Source organism: Nomascus leucogenys, chromosome 3 (genome assembly GCF_006542625.1).
Source record: "Nomascus leucogenys isolate Asia chromosome 3, Asia_NLE_v1, whole genome shotgun sequence".
Classification (NCBI taxonomy): Eukaryota; Metazoa; Chordata; class Mammalia; order Primates; family Hylobatidae; genus Nomascus; species Nomascus leucogenys.
In genome coordinates this window covers 54,697,137-54,716,977 of record NC_044383.1, presented here as the reverse complement: position 1 = coordinate 54,716,977, position 19,841 = coordinate 54,697,137, and the positions used below count along the sequence as shown (strand labels likewise).

The 19,841-nt window shown below is 39.3% G+C and overlaps 1 protein-coding gene and 1 pseudogene across 3 annotated transcripts in view; both read right to left on the bottom strand.

Annotated features, from left to right (window-relative positions):
• Window positions 1-19,841, bottom strand: part of FILIP1 (filamin A interacting protein 1) — a 200,812-nt gene that overhangs the window by 15,711 nt on the left and 165,260 nt on the right. The window contains exons 5-6 of one of the 3 annotated variants that reach the window (XM_012502824.2): window positions 5,402-8,207; window positions 1,842-1,899 (exon numbers count right to left, since the gene is read on the bottom strand). In XM_012502824.2, the coding sequence (XP_012358278.1) occupies window positions 1,842-1,899; window positions 5,402-8,207 (2,864 nt within the window). Of the gene's footprint in view, window positions 1-1,092; window positions 1,900-5,401; window positions 8,208-19,841 lie in introns of those variants that run through there. The other 2 variants (XM_003271129.2, XM_003271130.3) reach the window with 2 other exon arrangements.
• Window positions 11,937-12,976, bottom strand: LOC105738979 (annotated as a pseudogene).

Genomic DNA, 19,841 nt, shown 5'->3' with positions numbered 1-19,841 from the left:
GTTTCGCCATGTTGGCCAGGCTGGTCTTGAACTCCTGGCCTCAAGTGATCCACCCACCTCGGCCTCCCAAAGTGCTGGGATTACAGGCGTGAGCCACCATGCCTGGCTTCTCAACATTTTGTAATACAATGCTGAGAACTGATGAGCAGTAGGCAACAGCGATCTGATTAAAGTGAATGTGAATACTATGGAGGCATCTACATCTACCACCACTATATACAATTCAAGCCCAAGTTCTGCAAGCGATAGAAAATCTGGTGTGGAAAGGAACTCAGAGAAGAGCTTCGTTATCATGAAACATGTTGAATCATGAGATAAAAATCTAATCATACACTTTTTTTATAAAGAAGTATGCTTTTTCCCAAATATCAAGAACGGGTGCTATCCACATAATTTTGGAACACTCACAATTCAAAAATGGAAAACTAAAAATCTGTGACTTTTTGCTGTTGTATTTTTGTAAAGTTCACTCAGTTGGCTCAAAAACGTCAGCAAAGGTGCAGCCTACATGAGATCTTGTGGGCTAATCTGTGGGTTACTAGCCTTGAACTCGTTTGTGGTTACGTGGCTATGAAACACAAAGCCCACCTTAACATGGTTAATCTCACAAATACACCTGGCATTTTGCATTCACACTCTGCTTCATGCTTATTAAAACATGCCTAAAAATGAAAGAAACTGATTCAAACAAGAGTAAAACTGACAGAAATAATCCACTTCTCCACACCACACACACACATACACACCCAAATCATGAACTGGTTTTACACTTCCAAGTCTATACTTAATTGAGAAAAATATTTGAATCCAATTAAGATATGCATGATGTCATTTTTCCCCTTGGCATTAATGTATCAGAATTTACTTTCTGCTATTTTCTATCCATCACAATCTCTGCTGAGCTATAAAAGGCCATTTGGCAGCTCTTTTCAAACTATTCCACAATTTAAATCAATTGTACACTTGAATAGAGCACGAGTCTGACATTAATGATTTTAAAATTATTGCCTAAGAAATTCTGGGAATCTTATGGAGGGGCTAAAACTTCTACAATACACACACACACACACACAAATAAGTAAAACTCTGTTCTTAGGATTCCATATTTCATTTCCATTTTATTACACATTCATATTATTTCCTGAAATCATCTTAGAACCTTTCGTTTTTGCAAAATTTTAAAGGTCCAGGCCCTGTGATAGCTATGTGATGTTTTCTCCAGCACATAAAGCAAATTCATGATGTGAAAGAGGCAAATGACAATAGTTAAAGTATGTCTTATTTTATAATAGGATTTTTTTAATAAAAAATTATTGTGGAACAAGGTACATTAAATTTGGCTTGCAATTAGGAAATATGGGAGCCGGCCTTGAAGAGCATGTGATTGAGTCCCCACATCTAACTGATGAGGAAACAGGCTCAGATGGGTCTATTGATGGGTCCACTTGCTAGAAGCAAAACTGGAACCACGCCCTGGCTTCTAGGCAGCAAGCAATAGTTTTGCTAATTTTGTTCCCCAGCATCAAAACAAATGCACAAAATAGGAAAGACACATGGTTATTAGTTGGTTATTTTATAAACACAATATTTAAAACTTAAATTAGTACATGTAAAGAGCTGGCACAAACAGATGAAGGTTCACTTTCACGGCAGCAGTAGCATCTGCACAACATACCCCCTTAGCCACTGCCCTCAGCCCTTCCCCCCTCCGAGAGAGGTGGTGCTGCTGGCTGCAGATTTCTTCAGCTCTATTTTCATAGACTGAGTCTCAGCTCGAGGCTCGAATTTGGTCAGATTTCCTGCTCCTGGGGCTGCCACTACTGGCTTTCCTGCTTTCATACCTTTTGACATAGGAATGCGGGTGGGTGTAGGCCGCTGGGATGACCCGTCTTGTCCTGACTGTAAGAGAGAAAATACGTAGATACAAGGGAGATGTTGGTGAGTTTCCTCTAGATATGCCATTAATCTGAACACTAGTGGGACTCTTGCCACACAGGAACACCCACAGATGACCCTTCCCCAGATAAAATAATTGTGAGAAACTTAGAGTTTGTATCTAATCCACTCTGATTATCTCCCCTTCTGTTCTCTTAAAACAACTTTGCTTGAAACTTGCTTCTCTTCTGAAGCACTGATTTACCTCCTCTGCCCTTACTGAAGATGGCCTTAACTCCAGTTTCACAGAGGAAATAAATATAGACCACCAGGCAAAAACTCAGGCAACTTTACTCCTACTGCTCCCTAAATTACCTCTACGCTCCCTCCTTTCTTCCATTTCAGATGAAGCCAGTCTCTTTTCACCTGAAGACCTCAGAATCTTTGCATGTTATTGTCGCTGCTGACCACATCCTCCTTTTTAAAGTGCTCCTAACACTGTCTTGCTGTGATTTCTTAGGACAGTCTCATCAATTCACCTCTCATATCTGATGACCCCTTTTCAATCTCTTGCTGGCTTCTTGTTCTCTACTCTGCCTGCCTTCTAAATGTGACCATGTTCCATTCTCAGCCTCCTTTTAATGTTTAATATTCACCCTGAGAATTGCCTTAGTTATTACCCCAAGTGTTCAAACCCTGGGATCCCTAGGCTTCAGTGCCCTCTAGAAATGCAGATCCTTATTCCCAACTACTCACTGGACATTTCTGATGTTCCCCAGACATCTTAAATATAACATGCCCCAAACATTACTTATCCTCTCTCCTAAACAGCTATTCCCCCTAAAGTTTCTCATCTTATTCTCCCAGACAACCAAATCAGAAACCCAAGAGTCACCCTCTCCACTCAATTTGTCATGAAATAGTTTTGATTCTGTCTTCACTATATCTCTGTCCTCATCTTCACTACCATAGTTCAAGCCTGCTCCATCATTAAGATAGAGAATTGCAACAGCATCCCTGTCCCTCCAAGTTATCTTTTAAACTGTTTCCCATACACATCTTTCTAAAACATAAACAATGTTTTTCTCATGATCATCACCCTTTCAGTGGCTCCCTTTATCTAATCTATAAATATCAATTTCATAATAAGACATGTATGTGCCTCCCTTCAATATCCAACCCCAGTTTGCTTCCTTATTTTCTGCCCTTGCATTTTTTGCCCCATGCGCAACTGTTAGTAGCACAATGGGACTGCTCACCATTCCCCAAGCATACCAGGCTCCTTCACACTGTCGTGCCTTTGCACATGCTGTTCTGTCTACAAAATCCTTCTCTTTTCCTTCTTGAAAATCCCTCTTTAACTGTTAAACCTCCACTTCTGTGAAGCCTTCTCCATTGGCTCCTTTGTAGATACCTCTATCATAGAACCACTAAGTAGGTTCCAAACCTGTCTATTCCACCGAGTCAAGAACTTCTACAGTCCTCTTGGCATCCCAGCATCTAGCCCATGCCTAAAGTGTAGCTGACACTCAACAAATGTTGAATGAATAAATGTACAAATGAACTACCCTCACTGTTTAAATTCTAAGAGGAGTATTCCAAACCTTTTGTTGTCCTTGATTTTATGAGATCTGATATACTTAAAATAGGTGGACCATTCAGAGCTTAGAAATCTTAGACAGTTGCTTTGAAATGCTACTTGTGTGTGAGATTTAATCAGTAGTCAAAAATGTCAATACAGAGGGTAGGGCTACCTTGATCTGACCCTTAAAAATGGTAAGAAAATGTTATGGCAGAAAATATGCTCTAAGTTACAATGATTTATACCTCCAATATCTTTTTATAAAGTGCAGCAGAAAGAAGTAAAACCCTACACAACCAAGCTATGCTCTATGTTACCTAAAAAGCAGTATTGGACCACCTGGGGACAGTGAATAATTCTGAATGCTATTTGGCTCATGAGGAGTCAATAAGTAAAAGCTTTACTGGCAAAGCAATTAGTAATTCACACTTTGGAGGCTGCCTCGAGTCTATGTTTGTGCAAAGAAATTAAAGTAAATCATATTAAGAATATAGGAAAATAAGCCACAGTTTCTATATTTAAATTATGAGCGTCCGGTCTTTCTTAAGAGATTTCAATTTATGCTGTAGAACTTGTTCAGGGTCTAGAAATCACAATTTCTAGTCTATTAGCTTAAGTTAACATATAAATACCACAAGCTCTTCTATAATTACATTTGCTAATTTGCCACCAATAAATGAAGACAATCACTGGAAGTATTTTGAAAAATATAATTTATAATTTAGTTATTTATTTACTTTTTTGAGACAGGGTCTCACTCTGTCACCCAGGCTGGAGTGCAGTGGCATGATCCTGGCTCACTGCAACCTCCATCTCCTGGGTTCCAGTGATTCCTGTGTCTCAGCCCCCAGAGTAGCTGGGATTACAGGTGTGCACCACCACACCCAGCTACTTTTTTTTTTGTTTGTTTGTATTTTTAGTAGAGATGACGTTTTGCCCTGTTGGCCAGGCTGGTAGAATTTATTTTTAAGTTCCGGCTTTTGTGCTTTGCACATGCTTTTCAATAATCATTCATTTAGCCTTCCAGCTAGTTTGTTTGTTTGTTTGTTTGCTTGTTTGTTTGAGACGGAGTCTTGCTCTGTCACCCAGGCTGGAGTGCAATGGCACAATCTCAGCTCACCACAACCTCCGCCTCCTGGGCTCAAGCGATTCTCCTGCCTTAGCCTCCCGAGTAGCTGGGATTACAGGTATCCGCCACCATGCTCAGCTAATTTTTGTATTTTTAGTACAGACAGGGTTTCACCATATTGGCCAGGCTGGTCTTGAACTCCTGACCTCAGGTAATCCACCTGCCTCAGCCTCCCAAAGTGCTGGGATTACTGGCATGAGCCACCGCACCCAGCCCCAGCTAATTATTAAATAAATATTTATGAAGCATGTGCTCTCTGCAAGATATGATTAAATAAAATACAGTTTTTATACATGTAAACTCACTTCTCTTTTACTTTTAAAAACGTTTTTGATATTAAAATCTTCTCATCTCATTTTGGGATAAAATATGACTGTGGCCATACATAATCGCATATTGAATATTTTAGCTTATGGAAACATAACCTAGGAGCAATTTTAATTCTTCCTCCATATAGACCATTTCTCCTGTCTCCATTTAAAAAAGTATCTTAAACATTAAAATCAAATTTTAAGCCTTCTGATTACTATATGTTACCATTTCAAAGAGGCTACCTTTGCAAGTATTTTATGGCACTCTCCATAATTTACATGAATAGGTGAAGCTTTCCCTCAAAGTTGGCCTAATTTATTAAACTATTAGGTCACTTTTTACATTCAGTTCTCAGTGTGGATGGTCCTCTGGGAAGCATCTGTTGGTGGATTCAGGCAGCATGAGAAGCATGTGGCTGGGTTTTACTGCGGGTGCTGGGGTAGTCTCACTACTCACGTCTCCCTCCCTCCACGGGTCTGCCCTTTGGAGCCTCTTCTACTCACCACTGACTGGGTTCCTCGAGCAGATGACGTTGTGACCGGTGTTATGGTGATAGTGCTCGTCACTTTGCTTGCACCAGGCCGTGAGGAGAGGTGGTTCCTGGGAGAGCGAAGGACAGTGCCGGTGGAAACCTCCTTTTCGGCTGTCACGTTTACTGGTCGGACAGTAATAACTGGACTGACTCCTTCACCTGAAGTCCCAGGGGACCGTTTAAACTGAGACCCTAAGTGAATGTGAATTTTATTGTCCTCTGTGGTTATGATATTGGCATTGGAGTTGTATTTCCGTACTGGAGTTGGAACAGTCTGTTTTTCTGGGGTGACTTTGAGGATTGTCCGTCCCATGGGCATTTCCTGGGATTCGGGAGAAACTGCAATCTCAGCTGGTGCTGCTGATGTAGACACCGTCATTATCTGAATAGGAGATGTGGACCTGTCTGCGAATGTGCCTCTTCCACTTTCTGGAGTCTTCTCTCTGGAAAATGTAGTAATTGTGACTGGGGACATGGCTCGTTCTGGGCCGAGAGTAGTATCTCCACTTTTTTGTTTTTGAGGCATAACGTTTGGTGATGGGATAATGGTTATTCTTGGTTTCTGATTCCCTAAGGTAGGAATGACAGTGGTACTAGAAAAAAACTCTTCAGATGTCGGGCTCGTTATCTCCAAAGTCGCAGTGCTGTTCTGGTGGTCTGGTGTCACTCGAATATGCAGGGGCTGGCCCTGCTTTGGTGAAAGGACTACCTCTCCTGGGTGCCCTGGACTGGAATTTGTTCGGGGCCCTTTCTCCTGAGTGATTGAGGGGCCATTTTCCCTCTTTCTCATCCATGGAATCCAAGACTTTCTCATAGTGAGCTCATTTGCTGCTGGAGGATACCTGTCTAGAACAGAGGATCTTTCCATGGGTTTCTTCAATCCCACCTGCCGAAGATTACTCATAATATGATTTTCTTCCTGGAAGGATTTCCGTATGAATACAGCTGGCGTTTCTTCCTCTGTTGCTTCACTGCTGACTGCATCAGTTTGGACTCCAGTTGACGTCACAGGAACATCCACCATTCTTCTTCCATTCACACTGGGCCTAAGAGCTCTGCTGTAGCGCTTGGAAAGCTCCAACTCTTTGGTCAGATTGAGGACCTCCTGCCCCATGTTTTTGTTCTTATTTTCTTCTTCCATAAACCTTTGTTGAAGTACAGAATAATCTACCTGGAGCTGAGAAAGCTGATCTTCTTTGTTCATTAATTCGTGAATCTTCTCTTTAAGAGCTTGTACTTCGGCTTTTAAGTCTCGACTTTTAGCTTCTTCCAACCGAAATCTGTGTCTCAGTTCAGCTTCCTGGCTCACAACCTCACCCTTCTCTATTGCTTTATTCTTGGCAATTTGGTGCTTGATCTCCTCTAGTTGTTGAGAGAGGAAGTTAGCCTTATCCTGCTCAGTTCTAAATTTCTGTTCCAGCTGATCATACTCATCTTCTGTCTTCATCAAATCCCCTTCGACCACTTCCAATTGTTGGAGACGTTTCTTCAGTCTCTCAATTTCAAGTGTTAGTTCCTTAATCTTATTATCTTCCGGGCAGGTGAGCTCAGACCCTTTTCGTGACCTTCCTCTTGTTATTTCTCTTTCCACTTCCTCTATACCATCAAGTCTCTTCTTTAGTAAGTCAACACTGCAGCTTAATTCAGAGGATTTTTCTTCTTCACTTTTCAATTTGCCTATCAACTCATCTCTTTCTCTTGTCAAGTTGTATACTTTTTCCTCCATTTCAGATTTTAGTTTTAAAAGCTTCTTACTTTCCTCAATTAGTTTTTCAGTTACATCCATAACTTTTCCTTGTTCCACCTTAAAATTTTTATTGAGTCCATCCACTTTTCTCTCTTCCTGCTTTATTTTTTCCATCATATTTTTCCTTTCATCAACCAGCATCACGGTAAATGACTTCAACTTCGTAAGATCATCTTTTAGGCTTAATTCAGCCTTTTCCAATCTACTTTCAGAACATTCCAATTCTTTAACTCGACTCTTGACCACCTCCAATTCATTCAGCAGGTCTTTGGTTAAGTTCTTTTCTTTCTCCAGGTTTAAATGTAGCTGGGTGCACTCAGATTTACTCTTGCTAAATGCTTCTTCCAATTTCTCTAGTTCAGACATTCTCTTCTGTAGCTTCTCAACTTCAAGTTTGAGCTCCTTACTATGGTGTTCTTCCTCTTGCAGCTTCTTCCTCAATTCCCTACACTGGGATTCAGTTTTAGTGATCTCCTCATCTTTACCTTCCATTTCAAGCACACGCTTTCGAAGATTTTCCACTTCTGCCATGAGGCTAGAGTTTCCACATTCTCCTTTGGCAATTTTATCTCTTAATTCCTGAAGTTCTTCCTCTGCCTTCTGCAGATTTTTGTTGGTCTCTTCTAGCTCCTCGATTCTTTGGGTTAAGCCAACCAGCTTGAGTCTAAGTTGCCTATTGTGAGACTCTTGATTAGCCAGTTTAGCGTTCATCTCTTCATGCTCTTGAGAAAACCTCAAAGCCTTGTGTTCAAAGTCCACTTCTAACTTGAGCAATTTCTGTCTGTCTTCTTTGGATTTGGAAGTAATGGCTTTGAGCTTTTCTTCTTCTTCCCTCAGCTTCTGAGTAAGATCCTGTACTTTCTGGCTTTGCAGGCCAAGTTGTTCAATGTGCATTTGTCTTTCATCCACCAGCATGAGTGCAAAGGACTTGAGTTTAACAAGCTCATCTCTTAGTTTATTGAGTCGTTTAGCATTTTCCTTTTCTTTGCGGGCTTGATAAGCCTTTTCTTGTTCAAGGAGCTTTTTTAACCTAGAAAATAAAATATACCTATATGTTAAAAGAGTAATCAGCAAACAGATTTAAGCATTGATATTAAATAAAAAACAAAATGCTACTACAATAAATCCCTTATCAATTGCTATAATTTCAACGTTTAAAAAATAGCCATTAATGAAACGAATGGGAAGTCAAAACATTAGTTACCCTTAGGGGTAGTGGCTAGAAGGGGGCATGATGAGGGCTTTGAGTGTAACTAGTTTCTCTTTTGTAATTTGCATGCTTGCTATACAGGATTGTTTAGCTTACCTTATGAAATTTCAGTAAGCTGAACACTTCTGAGTATCTTTCTGCATGTGTATTATACTTTAATACAGTAGCCATTAAGTAAAACTTAGGTTGTGCAAAAATAATGACTATTTACATAATTTCTTCTGTATCCTTGGTGTTAGTATTTACTTTATTCTCAGAGTAACCCTGTGAGATATGTATTGCTACTATCATCACCATGAAAAAACATGAGATACAGGGGAATTATGTAGCCTGCTACAGATCCCAGAGTCAGTAAGTGGCAGGGCTGGGTTTCAAACTTAGCCAGGAAGCCTCCAAAATTATTGCTCTCCACCTCTGCATCATATGATTTCAGGAGATAAATTTACTTTAAATGATAGTAAAGGTTCAGAAAAGAAGCAGTTTTGGGTTTTCTTATTTTAAACCCTTGACATAAACTACGTAACTGTCACCTGGAAGGGACAAAGTAGGACCGGCTTTCTGATACAAAAGCTGATTTACATAAATTGATTTTAGTTCACACCAGAACTGGCACAGGATTTTTTTATTTAAACAATTTTTTTTAATCAAGAACTAGATAGCAAGGAAATCTGTATATCAATACCAAAATGTGGCAGCCACAGGAATTATTGTTGCACATGTGTGAAATACATTTTCTCTATGGCATTTATGCATATCTGTAAAAAGTAGGAATATAAATATGCTGAAGTAGCTATTTACCATTCTTGGGTTGGTCAGTTAACTTGCACTAATTTTAATAGTTTTTTTATTTACCCATAAAAACAATTAAAATTATAATCATATTTGCCATGTTAGTGTAAGAATGCATTTTAGTAATTAATAGGTTTATAAGGGAAGCAAGTTATAAACAACCAATGACATGTACTTATTTAAGTATAATAGATTTTATTCTTTCAGTGTATTTTGCTCCTTTACTATTCTGACTAATTAATTTCATATTTATGACTAGATTAGCTGTTAGCCAAGTAAACAGAATTTAATAGTCTCACATTGCATTGTACAAGAAATATTTGTGTTATTTTTTTACTTGTCACTGACTGAAAGCTGGTGTATAAGAAATTATTTGAACATACATTAGTAAAGCACAATAGAAGCTATTAATAATTAAATACAGTGTGAGATAAGTACTACAGAAATGGCTCTGATCATGTCATTAAGACTTTTTCATAGAATTTACTTTTATAAAGCATGATTGTGCCTCAGCATCTCTAAACTAATGCATACCCTCCAAAAATCATTATGACTTTATTCCTAAAATAGGAGGAAAATATGATCTTCAAGTCCTACTGATTTGCCTGAGTAATACTGTAAGAGCATCACTAAATGTGGTCGTTACATGTAGAAAACAGCATTTTATTGACCATGTTCTCTTTTTACTAAAAGTTGAAACAACTGAAATAATGTCATAGAACCATAGATTAGGGGAAACTTTTCAGGATATTTTCAACATAAAATACCATTTTCAAATTCCTTGCCCTTAACTGGACTGTTAAGAGATTAATTTATTGAAAACGTACTGCTTCCAATTCTAAGCTTAACATGTTAAAGCTTCTAAAAATATATTTTTAGGAATACTATGCCTCTATACTGTTAGAGGCAGTGGGTTGGAGTGACTACAACATAGGTTTTGGAGTCAGACAATCAAATGTGAATTCTGACTCTGTCACTTTCTAACTGTGTAATCTCTGGCCAATCACTGAAACTCTCTGATTCTCACAATTTTTACACCAGTAGAGGAAAGAGGGAGGGATATTCACCCATTTATGCCAGAGGTTGCAATTTTTGTGTGTGAAAAATCAGACCTTGACGATGACCTTGAGAAGCAGGATATAAATAAATCCCACAAGCTTAGCGTTCCAATAATGGAACACTAATACCAACCATATAGAATTGTTCTGAAGATTAATTGAAATAGTAGAAGTAAAGTGACAGATACATAGATTCAATACATGAATGTAATAAAGCACAAAAAGATAAGAACTATAGCATATGCTATTGGCTTCATCTGGAAAGACTGCCAGTGCTTTCTATGTTTAATCAATAAATATTTTTGTCATTATCCTGTCTTTGATAGTAAAACTTGGGGAACTAATGTTTCAGCTGGAGAAAAGCAGAAGGCATTCCAATCAGTGGGAAATTCCATGAGCTAGAGTGTGACCTCGGCAGGAATTTGGCTTCCAGGAAACCACATTTTTCACGTTCTCCTAGCTGTGATTATTTCTGTTTTTCTAACCCCATTAGCTTACTCTCCCTCCTATTCTCTTTCACCACATCTTAAACCATGCCCATCTCATAAAGTGGCTCTACAGCAATACCAGGCTCATTCTCTGTGTGCTCCCAAAACCCAGTTTCCCAGTTGGTACAGCTGAGGGTCAGATCCAGGATCAAGGTAAAGTTGCTCAGCTCATTTTGGAAGGCCTGCCAATAGCCTTCTGTGCAAATAGACCTGCAATCAAACTTCTTACAGGCAAGATGTTGGGGATGGGAATGATGGGATTCAATACCTGACCTCCTTGATAAGTTCATGTCCAGTCAGTCTCTCCCGTGATCTAACATTCCTTGCAAATGCTGTGTCCTCTGCTTAGTATTTCCTCCCTGCTCCTTTTTTTTTTCATTCTGTCACACGTCACACTCACCTGAATGTTCCTAGCTAGTTTTTCATCCTCCAAGTTTCACTTCAATGTCACTTCTTCAAACTTAATTAAGTCAGAACTTCTTATAGACTCCCATAATATCAATATCCTACAGTCTTTTTTTTTTTTTTAGAGACAAGATCTTGTTCTGTCACCCAGGTTGAAGTGCTGTGGCATGATTATAGTTCACCGCAGCCTCCATGTTTTGTGCTCAAACTATCCTTTAACCTCAGCCTCCCAAATGGCTGGGACTACAGGCACATAACACCATGCCTGGCTAAGATTTGTATTTTTTGTAGAGACAGAGTCACCCCAATGTCACCTAGGCTGGTCTTGAACTGCTGGGGTCAAGTGATCCTCCTACCTCAGTCTCCCAAAATGCTGGGATTACAGGTGTGAGCCATCATGCCTGGCCCAGTTTTCTTTTATAACACTTAATCAACATATATTTTTTCTAATAAAAAAGTTATATTTACTTAGAAGCATTCCGAATGTCAACAAAACAGGTGCCAACTTTTTTCTTTGCAATTACACAGTGGTATCCAGTTAACAGAACAAGCAATTATTTCGTATAAGCTGCATCGGAGACAACTGAAAAAGAAAAAACTACCATCCCCATATATAATTAATTTGTGCTGTGCACCAACAAGAACCTGCTTTAAATCCATGCCAATTTACAACCTCCATACTGTCCCAGGCAAGGTTAGTGGCTATTGAAAATACTACCAGGACAGGACTATCTAAAGACACACTCTGTAGAGTGTTAACTATACAAAAAAAAAGACACTGTACAGTTTAAACTCAAATCTTACACAGCTTTACATTTCAATTTTTTTCTTTAAAAAGAGTGAGTTGTGTACAGGGGGGTTAAATGCTTTATAGACACGAAAAAAAAACTGTGCTAGAACCAACTTATTCATCATCATCTTCTTCATCTTCATCTTCTTCACCTTCTTCCTCCTCTTCATCCTCTTCATCTTCCTCCTCTTCCTTCTTTTTCTTGCTTTTTTCAGCCTTGACAATTGCCTTTTTGCTGCATCAGGCTTTCCTTTAGCTTGATGTGCAGCAATATCCTTTTCGTATTTTTCCTTCAGCTTTGCAGCCTTCTTTTCTTCAGGCTGCTTGTCATCTGCAGCAGTGTTATTCCACATCTCTCCCAGTTTCTTCCAGCATCACCAATGGGCAGGCCAGGATGTTCTCCTTTGATTTTTGGGCGATACTCAGAGCAGAACATGAAAAAGGCCGAAGGAGAGCTCTTGGGTGCGTTGGAGTCCTTGAACTTCTTTTTTGTCTCCCCTTTAGGAGCGACATAGATTTCATTTCTCTTTCATAACGGGCCTTGTCCGACTTTGCCATATCTTCAAATTTTCCTTTCTCTTTAGCAGACATGGTCTTCCATCTCTCTGAGCACTTCTTAGAAAACTCTGTGGCCGGGCGCGGTGGCTCACGCCTGTAATCCCAGCACTTTGGGAGGCCGAGGCTGGTGGATCACAAGGTCAGGAGATCAAGACCATCCTGGCTAACACGGTGAAACCCTGTCTCTACTAAAAATACAAAAAATTAGCCGGGCGTAGCGACGGGTGCCTGTAATCCCAGCTACTCGGGAGGCTGAGGCAGGATAATGGTGTGAACCCAAGGGACAGAGCTTGCAGTGAGCTGAGATTGTGCCACTGCACTCCAGCTTGGGTGACAGGGCGAGACTCCGTCTCAAAAAAAAAAAAAAGAAAAAGAAAACTCTGAGAAGCTGACTGAAGCATCTGGGTGCTTCTTCTTATGCTCCTCCTCCGGAGAAGTTTGCACAAAGAATGCATATCATGACATTTTGCCTCTCAGCTTCTTAGGATCTCCTTTGCCCATGTTTAGTTATTTTTCTTCAGCAAGGCAGAGTCACCCAGTGCCCGTCCGGCTCTCATTTGCCCCGGTGCTGTCTCTATGGAGCTCAATTACTGCAATGGCTGTCCCAACTTATAATTTTTTTAATGTCTGCCTACCTCTGTTAATGCAAATTCCATGAGGGTAGCTGCCATGTTTGTCTAGTTTGCCCCCTAGCGTAATGCCTGACACATAAGATGTGCTCAAGAAATATTGACTGAATGGATAAACAAGAGAAAGAATGAAGATATAAACTTGAATTAGAAACATAAATCTGTAGGCTGGGAGCAGTGGCTCAAGCTTGTAATCCCAGCACTTTGGGAGGCCGAGGCAGGCAAATCGCTTGAGTCCAGGAGTTAGAGACTAGCCTGGGCAACATGGCAAAACCTCATCTCTACAAAACAAAACAAAACAAAGCAAAAAAACCAAAAATTAGACGTGTGTGGTGGCATGTGCCTGTAATCCCAGCTACTCAGGAGGCTGAGGTGGGAGGATCACCTGAGCCTGGGAGGCAGAGGTTGCAGTGAGCCGAGATCACATGACTGCACTCCATCCCGGGCAAAAGAACAAGACCCTATCTCAAAAAAAAGAAAAACAAAAAACAAATATAGATCTGGAAATTACCTAAATAGAGATGTATTAACTAAAGTTCTCCACGATGCTGAGTGAGTATACATTTTTGTTAAACAGATATTGCAGTTGTTATTAGGCCAGCAATTTTATATTAATAGTGGTTATTAGATGAGTGTCTCTGTCTAATGAGCAATGGCCTCCCTTGAAGAATGTGTCCATTTTAATTGTCAGACTATTAGAAAAGAAATGTGTCTCTCAACTGAGAAACCTCAAATGAGGGAGGGAGCCTTCTCTATATGGGCTGAGCAAGATATCCCTTACTATCTGTCTACCTGTAGCACTGGAGGCTGAACAACCTCTATTTAACCTATAAAACAGCTATGGGACTATTAGAACAGGCTGAATTAAGCCTTTTTTTCTCTCATAGGTTTTTTTGTCACTGGTTTGTCTTAGTTCTTCTTCTTCCTCCTCCTCCTCCTTCTCCTCCTCTTCCTCTTCTACTTCCTCCTTCTCCCTCTCCTTCTTCAAGATGGGATCTTACTATGTTGTTCAGGCTGGTCTCAAACTCCTGACCTCAAGCAATCCTCCCATCTTGGCCTCCCAAAGTGTTGGGATTACAACTGTGAGTCATTGTGCCCAGCCTGTTGTAGTTTTTTGTTTGTTTGTTTTGTTTTGTTTTTAAAGGAAAGGGATTTTCATCCACAGTTGGATCAAAAGTCTAATGTTGGAGCAGTACACCCTTGGGTCTATTGGGAAGAACAGTGGTAATTAAGGTGATGGAACTCCTAGGAGGAAAGAAAATCAGAGGGAAACATGGGACCATTTTGTCAACCATCCCACCCTACATAGAAATTTTCACAGTGCTAAAAAGCTTGGTAATTGTTAGATTTTTATTTCCATAATGGAGGTGATATTTCCTTAGACATAGAAATGAATGTGATCTCCAAAGTAGAACATATCTAAAGAGAGAAAAAGGATAGGATGGAGAAAAAACTTTGAGAAATGTCCAAAAATGAGAGATAAAAAGAATAAGAAGGACCTATGGAAGGCCTGTGCAGAGAGAGAAGAGGAGAAACAGATACAGAAAAAGAGGGCGCCACGGAGCAACACAGGAGCACCCAAGGAAGAGGGTTTTGGGAAGGCAGGAACAGGCTTGTGTCTCACTTTATCCACCTCCCCAGTCAATTCAGCATTCCACCTGCAGATGTTTTTTTCTCTTCCCTCATATTTAGAAATCCTCATTTTACATTAAACAAGCATTCAGCATTCAGAAATATAGCATGTATCTATTCACAAAACATAATGCCTTTGGCATATTACATCTCTTTTTTTTTCAACAATTTCCTAATAGTTACAATTTCATTTTGCACTTCAAACAATCAATTTGCTCTACATTACTGGGTACCATTTCCGTGTAATTATGCTATTTAAGAAGCAGAATAAGAGATTTAAGTGTTGCTTGTGCCAACTAGTCTTACCACCTCCTCTCCATTATCTTCTCTGCTCACCTTCCCATTCTTCAACTATGCCTTGATTCTAAACATATTAGCATGAAAAGGAAACAAACCAGAAGACTAAGACTAAAAAAATAAATTACTACCCTGATTCCCATCAGCAGTCACAGGTAGAGCCCTAAGTATCCTAAAATCAAACTTATTCTTGGCAAATTTTATATTTTCTGCAAGCATTTAGTCCTCTTTTGGGAACAAAGAAAGACAAGTAAATGAATTAACAGAGATTTTAAATTGTTGTTGCCTTTCTTAATAAGTATTCTTAAATATATTCTTAATTTCTTATTTCATACTGAATAAAATTATACTTTTTTTTGAGACAGAGTCTCACTCTGTTACTCAGGCCGAAGTGCAGTGGTGCCATCTTGGCTCACTGTAACCTCAGCCTCTCGGGTTAAAGTGATTCTCCCACCTCAGCCTCCTGAGTAGCTGGGACTACAGGCATGTGCTACTATGCCTGGCTAATTTTTGTATTTTCAGTAGAGACGGGGTTTTACCATCTTGGCCAGGCTGGTCTAAAACTCCTGACCTCAGATGATCCACCCACCTCGGCCTCCCAAAGTGCTGGGATTACAAGCATGAGCCACTATGGCCAGCCAAAATTATACTTTTTAACTTGCAAATTGATCACTTATCAGCATGTTCAGAAATTTAATTATTTTCAACCAGAAGACTTTAAAAGTGTAGGCCCAGAAGTTTTTCCTTTTTTATTTCTGCCATTTAGAAAACTTTTTATTAATGTGTTTTTTTTACATTTAATTAAATAATGGCAATTGGAATAAAAACCCAGGTAAATGAGTGGCATAGTAGTTCCATTCTGAGCTCCAAATGTGAATTTAGAATTTAATAGCTCAACTTTATATTCCCAAATGTTCTGTGATTGTTGATGGTGCATACATTTGTCAAGATTCATCAAATTATATAATTAAAATTGGTGAATTTTACTGTATGTAAATTATATCTCAATTAAAAACCAGAAAAAAAAATTTTAAACCCTGGAAAGTGTTCTGAGATGTCAGATAAAGGGAGAAAGATTGTAAACAAATATTACTAGTGAGTGACTTAAAATATGATAGAAAACATAAAATTGGTTATTAATCTTAAGGCAGAAAGAGGTGGAAGCACAGGTGGGGAAGGTAAAGAGAAGGGAGCTGACATTTCAGGTGGTGTTAAAGGGGCTGACAAGAAAACTTTTTCTGGGGAGGTAATGTTTCAGGTCCTAGACAATCTCTAGTCCTAATATTTCAAGAGGCTCTCAAAAGCCCATCCTGCCAGAGCAATCAGTCAAGAAAAAGAAATAAGGGGCATGCAAACCAGTAGAAAGGAAGTGACATAGTTTGGCTCTGTGTCCCCACCCAAATCTCATCTCAAATTATAATCCCCATATGTCAAGAGAGGGACCTGTTGGTAGGTGATTGGATAGGGGTGGTTGCCCCCACGCTGTTCTCATAATGGTGGGGGAGTTTTCATGAGGCCTGATGGTTTTAAAAGTGGCAGTTTCCTCTACACTCTCTTTCCTGCTGCCTTGTGAAGAAGGAACTTAACTTCTCCTTTGCCTTTCACCGTGATTGTAAGTTTCCTGAGGCCTCCCCAGGCCTGCAGAACTGTGAGTAAATTAAACCTCTTTTATTTATAAATCACTCAGTCTTAGGTAGTGTCTTTGTAGCATTGTGAAAATGGACTAATACAGGAAGTCAAACTGTCAATGTTTGCCAATGATATGATCCTATACCTAGAAAAATCCTAAACACTCGTCCAGAAAGCTTCTAGATCTGATTAATGATTTCAGTAAAGTGTCAGGAAACAAAATCACTATACGCAAATCAGTAGCACTGCTATACACCAACAATGACCAAACTGAGAATCAAATCAAGAACTCAATCCCTTTTACAACAGCTGCAAAAAAATAAAAATAAAATAAAGCACTTAGAAATATACCTAACCAAAAAAAAAAAAAAAAAAAAAAGGAAAGAAATATACCTAACCAAGGAAGTAAAAGATCTGTACAAGGAAAACTACAAAACACTGCTGAAAGAAATCACAGATGATACAAACAAATGGAAGCACAGCCCACGCTCAGGGATGGGTAGAATCAATATTGTGAAAATAACCATACTGCCAAAGGCACTCTACAGATTCAAAGCAATTCCCATCAAAATACCATCATCATTCCTCACAGAACTAGAAAAAACAATCCTAAAATTTATGTGGAACCAAAAAAGAGCCCACATAGCCAAAGCAACACTAAGCAAAAAAAACAAATCTGGAGGCATCAATTACCTGATTTCAAACTATGCTAGAAGGCCATATTCACCCAAACAGCATGGTACTGGTATAAAAATAAGCATATAGACCAATGGAACAGAATAGAGAACCCGGAAATAAAGCCAAGTACTTACAGCCAACTGATCTTCGACAAGGTGAACAAAAACATAAAGTGGGGAAAGGATACCCTATTCAACAGACGGTGCTGGGATAATTGGCAAGCCGCATGTAGAAGAATGAAACCGGATCCTCATCTCACCTTATACAAAAATCAACTCAAGATGGATCAAAGACTTAAATGTAAGACCTGAAACCATAAAATCTCTAGAAGATAGCATTGGAAAAACTCTTCTAGACATTGGCTTAGGCAAAGAGTTTATAATCAAGAACCCGAAAGCAAATGCAACAAAAACAAAAATAAATAGATGGAACCTAACTAAACTAAAAAGCTTCTGTACAGCAAAAGAAATAATCAGACTGGGCACAGTGGCGCATGCCTATAATCCCAGTAATTTGGGAGGCCGAGGCCAAGGCAAGTGGATCAACTGAGGTCAGGAGTTCGAGACCAGCCTGGGCAATATGGTGAAGCCCTATCTCTACTAAAAATATAAAAATTATCTGGGTGTGGTGGTGCACACCTGTAGCCCCACCTACTTGGGAGGCTGAGGCAGGAGAATTGCTTGAATCTGGGAGGCAGAGGCTGCAGTAAGCCGAGATTGCACCACTGCACTCCAGCCTGGGCAACAGAGCAAGACTCTGTCTCAAAAAAACAAAATAAAACAAAACAGCAGAGTAAAGAGACAGCCCACAGAGTGGGAGAAAATATTTGCAAACTATGCATCTGACAAAGGACTAATATCCAGAATTTATAAGGAATTTAAATCAGCAAGAAAAAACAAATAATCCCATCAAAAAGTGGGCAAAGGACATGAATAGACAATTCTCAAAAGAAGATATACAAACAGCCAAAAAACATTTGGAAAAAATGCTCAACATCACTACTTATCAGGAAAATGCAAAATCAAAACCACAATGAGATACCATCTTGCTCCTGCAAGAATTACCATAATTAAAAAATAAAAAAAATAGATGTTGGCATGGATGTGGTGGAAAGGGATCACATCATGTGTAAACACTTTTTTACACTGCTGGTGGGAATGTAAACCAGTACAACCACTATGGAAAACATTATGAAGCTTCCTTAAAGAAGTAAAAGTAGGACCACCATTTGATCCAGCAATTCCACTACTGGGTATCTACCCAGGGGAAAAGAAGTCACCATATGAAAAAGACACTGGCACATGCATATTTTAGCAGTGTAACTCACAACTGCAAAAATATGAAACCAGCCTGAATGCCCATCAACCAACGAGTGGATAAAGAAAAGGTGAGATATAGATAGACAGATAGATACACACACACACACACACACACACACACATCATGAAATACTACTCAGCCATAAAAAGGAACAAAATAATGGCATTCACAGCAACCTGGATGGAGTTGGAGACCATTATTCTAAGTGAAGTAATTCAGGAATAGAAAACCAAATATCATATGTTCTCACTTATAAGTGAGATCTAAGCTATGAGGACGCAAAGGCATAAGAATGATACAATGGACTTTGGGGATTCGGGGAAGTGGGGTAGAGGGGTAAAAGATAAAAGACCACACACTGGGTTCAGCGTACACTGCTCGGATGATGGGTGCACCAAAATCTCAGAAATCACCACTAAAGAGCTATCCCTAAAGAACTTATCCCTGAACAAAAAACCATCTGTTCCCCAAAAACTATTAAAATAAAATAAAGTTTAAATAAAGCCCACCCCAACTCCAATATTTGCTAATACCTAATTTTGACAACATATGAAATAAAAGGAAAGGTCTCCTAGGTAGTGTGAGAGCTTTATTATTTCATTTAATTTTCATTCCCTTTGAGCAAGGCAATACTGTATCATTTTATAAATAAGGTAAATTATTATTTAACTTAGTCAAGAGAACATGACTAAGAAGAGGCAGGTTGGGATTTTGAATCAGATCTGTTTGCACAAACACTGTGCTTTCATAACAATGCTATTGCTCAAATTGATATTGCCTGGACAGCTCAGGTTTGCCAGACTCTGTTTAGGTTAACTTCATCTTGCTTGATTCAGTTTATCTTAGAATTGTCAAGATGCCCCTTGGACTCTATTTTGTCACCCAGAATAACAGCTTATACCTAGCATTGTGTCAATGGCAAGATGACCCCAATTATTAATTAAATAGACAGGTCAATGCACAGAGCCTTTCAAAGCACTCTCCAGATCTCCCTCCTGCTGACATCAATCCATTCAGTAGCGTAGACATTGTCATTCAATTAGCTATGAGCCCACTGAGCTGTTCATTCTTTATCTCTTCTGAGCTCCCAATCTTCCCCATGAATCTGTTCCAACCACATCTTCCTCATATCAGTCACTTACACCTGCCTCTTCCAGATGCTTAGGACTGAAATTTACAGC